The sequence below is a fragment of the Zosterops lateralis genome (assembly GCF_965231275.1).
Source record: "Zosterops lateralis genome assembly, chromosome: 32".
NCBI classification, from domain to species: domain Eukaryota; kingdom Metazoa; phylum Chordata; class Aves; order Passeriformes; family Zosteropidae; genus Zosterops; species Zosterops lateralis.
Window position 1 is genome coordinate 280,222 of NC_139792.1, and position 9,621 is coordinate 289,842.

The 9,621-nt window shown below is 46.9% G+C and overlaps 1 protein-coding gene across 1 annotated transcript; it reads left to right on the forward strand.

Moving 5' to 3' along the window:
- Nucleotides 1–251: 251 nt before the first annotated feature.
- HOXC13 (homeobox C13) lies at nucleotides 252–9,350 on the forward strand (the record flags this gene model as incomplete). Its single annotated transcript, XM_083880970.1, has 2 exons — nucleotides 252–1,002; nucleotides 8,225–9,350. 2 exons carry the CDS (start codon nucleotides 252–254, stop codon nucleotides 8,479–8,481), a joined length of 1,008 nt encoding a protein of 335 aa, XP_083737096.1. The 3' UTR covers nucleotides 8,482–9,350.
- Nucleotides 9,351–9,621: the final 271 nt, after the last annotated feature.

Genomic DNA, 9,621 nt, shown 5'->3' on the forward strand with positions numbered 1-9,621 from the left:
CCTCCCTATTTCTCAATGGGGCTGTCTCCGTGCGCATGCGCACTGCGCACAGCGCTGCCGTCGGTGGGTGGTTGGGGGGGGGCCCGGGCGCTGCCCCCGCCGGCGGCACCGGGAGGAGCGGGAGGAGCGGCGGGCACGGCGAGCCTGGGGCCGGCACTGCCCCAGCGGGGCCGCCACTGCTCCGCCACGGCCGGGAGGAGCGGCAGGAGGAGGAGGAGGAGGAGGAGGAGGAGGAGGCAGCGCGGGATGACATGACGGCGCCGCTCGGGCTCCCCCCGCGCTGGCCCGAGAGAGCCCCGCGCATGGAGAGCCTGGGGGGGCACTGCCGGGACTCCCTCGGGGGGCACTGCCGGGACTCACTGGGGTCTCACTGCCGGGACTCCCTCGGGGGACACTGCCGGGACACCTTGGGGACACACTGCCGGGACTCATTGGGGTCCCACTGCCGGGACTCCCTGGGGTCCCACTGCCGGGACTCCCTGGGGTCCCACTGCCGGGAGATGCTGCCCCACGCCGCCCCCGCGGGCACAGCCGCGGCCCCCCCTGCGGACGGAGCGGCCCCGGCGGCGTTCCCGGATCTGCCCGGCCCGGAGCCCCCCCGGCAGTGCCCCTCGGGCTCGCTGGGCTACGGCTACCCCGCCTTCGGGCCGGGCTATTACGGCTGCCGCCTGAACCTGCAGCAGAAACCCTGCGGCGGGTTCCACGCGGAGAAATTCAGCGAGCCCGGCGTTCCCCTGGCCGCCGAGGAGCTGCCGGCCCGGGCTAAAGAATTCGCCTTTTACCCCGGCTTCGCGGGCTCGTACCAGGCCGTGCCCGGCTACCTGGACGTGTCGGTGGTGGGGGCGCTGGGGGCGCACCCCGAGCCCCGGCCCGAGGCGCTGCTGCCCGTGGAAGGCGGGGGGTACCAGCCCTGGGCGCTGCCCCACAACGCCTGGGACGGGCAGCTCTACTGCCCCAAGGAGCAGCCCCAGGCCGCGCACCTCTGGAAATCGCCTTTCCCAGGTATTTACAGGGATTTGGGGGGGTTTGGGGTTGGGGTTGGAGGGGGTTTGGGGTGTTCAGGTGAGGGTTTGGGGGTTGGGGCTGGGATGGAAGGGTTGAGGTTCTCGTCCTGTTGTGGTTTCCCGCGGTGAGAGCGGATTTGGCTGGACAGGGTTTGTTCCCCCGGGTGGGTTTATCCCGAATATTGCGTTTATTCCGTTTGTTCCATCTGTCCAATCTACCCCACACTTCTCGTGTGTTCCATGTATTCCATGTATTCCATTTACTCCATTTACTCCATGTATTCCATATACTCCATATATTCCATGTATTCCGTATATTCCATGTATTCCATGTATTCCATGTATTCCATATATCAGGGTCGATTCTGTCTGTCCCACCTGTCCCAATTATCCCAATTATCCCACCTATCCCAATTTTCCCATCATCAATTCCACATTTCTCGTATATTCCATCAATTCCACATTTCCCATCTATTCCATCTATTCCTCATTCCCCATCTATTCCTCATTTCCCATATATCCCACCTTTTCTTCATTTCCCGTATATCCCATCATCTATTCCTCATTTCCCACCTAATCTTTATTTCCCATCTATTCCGTCTATTCCTCATTTCCCACCTATTCCTCATGTCCCATATATCCCATCATCTATCCCACATTTCCCGTCTATTCCCCATTTCCCATCTATTCCCCATTTCCCATCAATTCCATTTATTCCTCATTTATTTCCCCGTTTATTTCCCCTCGGTTCCCGGCCCCCGGCGGTGTCCCGTGTATCCGGATGTGTCCCATCCATCCCCTATATCCGGATTTATTTATCCCATACACTCAGTGCAATTATCCCAATCCATTCCCGCGTGTCCGGGTCTATTCCCCACACCTGGAATGTCCATCTCTCTATTCCCTGTATCCCAACCCCACAGATCTGGGGAAATGTGTGCTTTAAATCCTATTTATCCCCTCTGTCCTGTGTGTTCTGTACATTCCATGTCTCCAGAGATGTTTATTCCGGATATCCGGATTTATCCCATATATCCCATTTATTCCATATATCCCATATATATCACATATATTTTACATTTATTCCATATATCCGGATATATCCCATATATATCTTATATATATTACAATTATTCCATATATAAATTATTCCATATATTATTCCTTATATAAATTCCATATATTCCCATACATTCTACATATATTCCATATTTCCGGAACATACCACATTTATTCCATCTATCCCATAGATCTACATGGATTTATTCCATCTATCCCATAGATCCGGATGGATTTATTCCATCTATCCCATCTAGGATACGTTCCATGTATATCCCATAGATCCGGATGTGTTTATTCCATAAATTCCATATATCCAGGTATATTAATTCCATCTGTCTTATATATCCATATATATTTATTCCATGTATTCTCTGTATCCCATATATCCGGGTATACTAATTCCATATATCCTATATCTCCATATATATATTTATTCCATGTATATTCCGTCTATCCCATATATCCAGGTATATTAATTCCATATATCCGGGTATATTTATTCCATATATTCCATATATCCAGGTATATTCCATGTACATTCCATGTATCCCATATATCCAGAGACACTTATTCCATATATCCGGGTATATTCATCCAATAAATCCGGCTACATTTATTCAATGTATCCCCGTATATTTATTCCATTTGTTCCATATATCCGGATATATTTATTCCATAAATCCCCATACATTTCTTCCATGTATCCCCATCTCTGTGGGTCCATTTATTCCGTATATCTGGCTATATTTATTCCATATATCCCAGTATATTTATTCCATTTATTCCATATATCCGGATACGTTTACTCTATAAATCCCCATATATTTATTCGTGTATCCCCATCTCTGTGGGTCCATTTATTCCATATATCCGGCCACATTCACTCCATAAATCCTCCTATATTTATTCCATGTATTCCCATCTCTGTGGGTACATTTATTCCATATATCCTGATATATTTATTCCATATATTCCCATCTCTCCAGGTACATTTTTTTTCCATATATCCGGGTACATTTATCCCATTTATTCCCTATATCCGGCCCCATTCACCCCACAACCCCCATACATTTACTCCATGTATCCCCATCTCTCCAGGTCCATTTATTCCATATATCCTGGTATATTTATTCCGTGTTTTCCCATGCCTGTGGGTCCATTTATTCCATATATCCAGGTATATTTATTCCATATATCTGGGTATATTTATTCCATTTATTCCATATATCCGGGTATATTTATTCCATATATCCGGGTCCATTTATTCCATTTATTCCCTATATCCGGCCCCATTTCCCCTACAAACCCCCCTCCATTTCTCCCCTCTCCCCACCTCTCTCCATCCCCATTATCCCCCCTGTCCCCCCATCTCTGGGCCGGTTTTATCGGGTCTATTCCGCACAGCCCGGGCTCTCCAGGAGCGATAATTCCGTGTTTTCGGAGTGTCCCGGTGCCCGTGCGGGGCCGCGTGAGCTCCGGGCTGGGTAATTAGAGGGAAGCGGCTCAGGAATGCTCGGGAGGGAGCGGGCACGGGCACGTCCTGCGGGCGCGGCCGGGCCCTGCATTGTGGGGCTTATTCCTGGAGAAATCCCCGCTCCACAGCCGGGATAACTCCCTCAGTCTGGGTTTTTATTCCTGGAGAAATCCCCGCTCCAGAGCCGGGAGAATTCAATAATTCTGCCTTTTTATTCCTGGAGAAATCCCCGCTCCAGAGCCGGGAGAATTCAATAATTCTGGGCTTTTATTCCTGGAGAAATCCGCGTTCAAATCCTGCCCTTGTCCCTGCAGAAATCCCCGCTCCAGACCCGGGAGAATTCAATAATTCTGGGTTTTATTCCTGGAGAAATCTCTGGTTCCAAACCCGGGATAATTCAATAATTCTGGGCTTTATTCCTGGAGAAATCCCCGCTCCAGACCCGGGATAATTCAATATTTCTGGGCTTTATTCCTGGAGAAATCCCCGCTCCAGACCCGGGATAATTCCCTCATTCTGGGCTTTATTCCTGGAGTGAACCCCCGTTCAGATCCTGCAGAGATCCCAGCTCCAGTCCCGGGATAATGCTGTAATTCTGGGCTTTATTCCTGGAGAAATCCCCGTTCAGATCCTGTCCTGGTCCCTGCAGAAATTCCCACTCCAAACCCGGCATAATTCAATATTTCTGGGCTTTATTCCTGGAGAAATCCCCATTCAAATCCCGAGAGATCTCCCTGCTCCAGACCTGGGATAATTCCCTCATTCTGGGTTTTATTCCTGGAGAAATCCCCATTCAAATCCTGCCCTGGTCCCTGGAGAAATCCCCGGCTCCAAACCCAGGTTTAATTCCATCATTCTGCCCATTTCTCCTGCAGAAATTCCTGCTCCAAACCCGGGATAATTCCATATTTCTGCCCTTTTTCTCCTGGAGCCATCCTCGATTCAAACCCTGCACTTTTCTCCCGGATCCAAAATCTCGCGTTCTTTCCCACATCCTGCTCTTTTCCCTGGAACAATCCCAGATCCCAAACCCCTCATTCATCCCCGAATAAACCTGCCCTTTTCTCCTGCAGCAATCCCGGCCCCAAACCCGGGATAATCCCATCATTTTACCCCTTTTCTCCTGCAGAAATCCCAGATCCAGAATCCCGCGTTCATTCCCCAAATCCCGCCCTTTCTCCTGAAGAAATCCCCGACCCAAAACCCCACTTTAATTCCCGAATTTTCCCTTTTTTTCCTGCAAAAATCCCCAATCCCAAACCCTCATTTATCCCCAAATCCTTCCCTTTTCTCCGGCCCCAAAATTCCGCTTTAATTCCCGAATTTTGCTTTTTTTTTTTCCTGGAAAAATCCCCAATCCCAACCCCTCATCCATCCCCAAATCCTTCCCTTTTCTCCGGCCCCAAAATTCCGCTTTATTTCCCCAATTTTTCCCTTTTTTTTCCTCCCTCACCTCGGGACTCGCTCCGCTCTCCCTCCCTGCCCGCCAAAATAAAATAAAATTAAGAAAAAAAAATGGAAATAATTCCCCAAAAATGAGCCAGGAACGGCCGGGGATCAGCTCAATGAGCCCAACCCGCTCCCAATTAACGCAATTAATGGCAAAGGTGTCAAATGACAATCGGGGGGGGACAGAGGGAAGGAGGGAAAAGGGGTGGGAAAAGGCCCCAAAATTCCCCTTTTGGAGCAGCCGAGAAACCGCAAAATCCCCGGAGCGGCCGCGGAAAAAACAACAAATAAATTGGATTTTTTTTTAATGGGTCGGAGTGGGGAGAAGGGAAAGGGTCGCGTTAGTTTGGGGAGGATCCATCCCTTTCTTTCCCCCTTTATTATTGTTTATTTTCTCCCTTTATTGTTGTTTTCCTCCTCTATTATTAGTTATTTTCCCCCCTTTATTTCCCCCCTTTATTTCCCCCCTTTATTTCCCCCCTTTATTCTCAATTTTTCCCCAATTTCCCCCAATTTTTCCCCAAATTTTCCCTTTTCCCCCCAATTTTTTCCCTTTTCCCCCCCAATTTCTTTTCCATTTTTTTCCCAAATGTATTCCCTCTTTATTCCCAATTTATTGCCCCCTTTTCTCCCCTTATTCCCCATTTATGAGGAGCAAAATTCAGCTTTTTCTGGGAAGTTTTAGGAATTTGGCCTCGGCGCGTTTGGGTTTTGTTTATTTATTTATTTATTTTAAATTTTATTTTTTGGGGGAACCTTTTCCACTCTGTGACCCCAAAAAGCAGCTCCTGCCCCCCCAAACCTGCCCCAATTAACACCTGGGCCCTAATTACGCCCCCCCAAAAAACCCCCAAAATTCCCGGGGGGGTCCCCAAATCCCCTCCCGACCCCAATCCCGGAGCGCCCCAAAAAACTGCAGAAAAAGGGGGAAAAAATAATAAAAAAAATTGAATTATTTTGCTCCTTCCGAGGGGATTTTTTGGTGCCGCTCAACGCTGATTTTTCTGCCGCGGGAAAATTAAAAAAAAAAAAGGGATGGGAGGAGGGAAAAAAAAAGGGGAAAAACTGGAAATATCGCCCAAAAAAATGGGAGTTTGAGGCGTCTCTGCGTGAGGCTTTTGAGGGCGGCGGCGGCTCCTTCATTCCCCGCCAAGGAAAACAGGGAATTATCGCGGGTGTGTTTTATTCCCATTATTATTATTCCCATTATCCGGGGCATCATCAGCCATTAGCGCCTTCCCAGGCCTTTTCCTCCTTTTTATTTATTTTTTTTTTCCTCATTTTTTTCCCTCTTTTTTTTTCCCCCCCAATTTTTCCCCCCAATTTTTCCCCCCCAATTTTTTCCCCCAATTTCCCCCCCCCTTTTATTCCGCCCCTTTTATTCCGCCTCTTTTATTCCGCCTCTTTTATTTCCCCCCTTTTTCCCCCCATTTCCTCCCCTTTTTTCTCTTCTTTTTCCCCCTCTTTTTTTCCACCTTTCCCCTTTTTTTCCTCCCCCTTTCCCCCCTTTTTTTTATTCCCCCCTCTTTTTTCCCCCTCATTTTTTTTTCTCTTTTTTTTTACCCTCATTTTCCCCTTCTTTTTTCTCCACCTTTCCCCCCTTTCTCTCCTTTTATCCCTCTCCCCTTCTCGTTTCCATCGTTTTTCCCCCCATTTCTGGGATTTTTCCCCCCTTTTTTCCCCTTCAGCCTCTTCCCCCTCTCTTTTATCACCCTTTTTCCCCCATTTTACCCCAGATTTCCTTCCCCAACCCCACCGAATATTCCATTTCCCCTCTCCCGGTTCCATTTCACCATTTCCCGATTTTTATCCATTTTTGTCCATTTCACTCCGCTCGGACCTTGACCCGCTTTCTTCCCTTTATTTCCATTTTTTTATCCATTTTTCCTCCCTCTAACCCCATTTCCCCCCTCTCTAACCCCATATTTTCTCACTCTGACCCATTTTCACCCTCTCCAACCCCATTTTTTCTGACTCAAACCCCATTTTTTCTCACTGTAACTCATTTCTCCCCGTTCTAACTCCATTTTTTTCTCCCTCTACCTCATTTTTACCTGTTCTAACTCCATTTTTCCTCACTTTAACCCATTTCACCTGTTCTAACCCCATTTTCTCTCACTCCAATCCACATTCTCCCCTCTGTAACCCCATTTCCCTCTCTCTAACCCATTTTTTTCCTGTTCTAACCCCATTTTCAACCCCATTTTCTCTGACTTTTACCCATTTTCCCCCGTTCTAACCCCATTTTCCTCCCTCCAGACTGTTCCCTTTATCTCCCGTTCTGCCGGGGCCGTTCTGCGCATTTCTCCCTCTCTAATCCTATTTTTTTTCCTCACTTTTACCCATTTTTACCTGTTCTAACCCCATTTTCTCCCATTCCAACCCCATTATTTCCCACCTTTACCCGTTTTCCCGCATTCTGACCTCACTTTCCCCCGTCCAATCCCCTTTTCCCTCCCTAACCCCATTTTTACCTGCTCTAACCCCATTTTTACCTTCTGTAGTCCCATTTTCTCTCACTTTACCCCATTTTTACCTGTTCTAACCCCATTTTTACCCCCTGTGACCCCATTTTTACCTGCTGAAACCCCGTTTTCTCTCACTCAAACCCCATTATTTCTCACTTTTACCCATTTTCACCCCCTCTAACCCCATTTTTACCCCCTCTAACCCGTTTCCCCCTCTCTAACCCCATTTTTACCTGTTCTAACACCATTTTTTCTCACTCTACTCCATGTCTCTCACTCCAGCTGCAACCTCACCTGCAGCAACCCCATTCCCCTCATTCTAACCCCATTTTCTCTCACTCTAACCCCATTTTTACCTCCTTTAACCCTAATATTTCCCATTATTTCCCATTTTTATCAAATTTAACCCCTTTTCTTCCATCCCCAGACGTGGTCCCCCTGCCCCCCGAGCCCAGCCCGTTCCGGCGGGGCCGCAAGAAGCGCGTCCCTGCATTTATTCCCACTTTAACCCCATTTTTACCCCCTTTAACCCCCTTTAACTCCCTTTAACCCCATTTTTACTCATTTTCCCCCATTCTAACCCCATTTTTCTCTTGTCCCAGACGTTGTCCCTTTACCCCCCGAGCCCAGCCCGTCCCGGCGGGGCCGCAAGAAGCGCTTTGTGTACATTTATTCTCACTCTGACCCCCTTTAACCCCATTATTTCCCATTATTCCCCATTATTTCCCATTTTCCCCTATTCTAACCCATTTTTCTGTGTTCCCCAGACGTTGTCCCCCTGCCCCCCGAGCCCAGCCCGTTCCGGCGGGGCCGCAAGAAGCGCGTCCCGTACTCGAAGGCGCAGCTGAAGGAGCTGGAGCGGGAGTTCGCGGCCTCGCGCTTCATCACGAAGGAAAAGCGGCGCCGAATCTCCGCGGCCACGGCCCTGAGCGAGCGCCAGGTCACCATCTGGTTCCAGAACAGACGGGTCAAGGAGAAAAAGGTGGTCACCAAAGGGAAGGCAGGACAGATAAATAACGGCTGAGGGACGGGAGAGGGGGAAGAGCAAAAAAAAAGCGAAAAAAAAGGTGAAAAAATGAAAAAAATATGAAAAAAAAAGCGAAAAATTAAAGAAAAAATCGAAAAATTTGGAAAAAAAAGTGAAAAAAAAGTGAGAGAATAAGTGGTGAACAAAGCCTGGATATCGGAAGCCCCCCTGAGGAGAGGGAGAAGGAGAAAAGGAAAAAAAAAAAAAAAAAAGAAAAAAATGGAATAAATACCAAAAATACCCCCAAAAAATGGAATAAATGCGAAAAAAGTGAATAAAAGTGGTCACCAAAGGGAAAGCAGGACTGGTGAATAACGGCTGAGAGAGGGGAGAGGGGGAAGAGCAAAAAAAAAAGCGAAAAAAAAGGTGAAAAAATGAAAAAAATATGAAAAAAATACGAAAAAATGGGAAAAAAAAACCCCGAAAAAAACCCGAAAAAAATTGGAATAAATGGAATATAAAAGTGGTGAGCAAAGGCTGGACACCTGAACCGCGCCTGAGGAGGGAGGATACCCGAAAAAGAAAAAAAAAAAGTGAAGAAATGGGAAAAAATACAAAAAAATACCAAAAAAATTGAATAAATGGGAAAAAATACCCCCCCAAAAATGGAATAAATGCGAAAAAAATGAATAAAAGTGGTGAGCAAAGGCCAGACACCTGAGCGCCGTGTGAGAGAGGGGAGAAGGGGAAAAGGAAAAAAAAAAAAAAAGGGGAAAAATAGGAAAAATACGGAAAAAATAGGAAAAAATGGGAAAAAAAAGAAAAAAAAAAAGGAAAAAAAAGTGAAAAATAGGAAAAAAAAAGAAAAAATGGGAAAAAAAAACCACGAAAAAATACTAAAAAAAAACCCTGAAAAAATGGAAAAACAAGTGGTGAGCAAAGAGAAGGCCCGACACCTGAACCCGCCTGATGGAGAGGGATGAGAGGAAAAGGAAAAAAAAGGAAAAATAGAGAAAAATATTAAAAAATGGGGAAAAAATTGCATAAAAACCGGAAAAAAATCTGAAAAAAGGTGTTTAAAAAAAAAAAAAAAGGGGGAAAAAAGCAGCAGCAAAAAAGGCAAAAAAAAAAAAAGGCAGGAAAAAAGCGCAAAAAACCCACAAAACCCCAGAAAAAAGAAGCAAAAAACACCGAAAA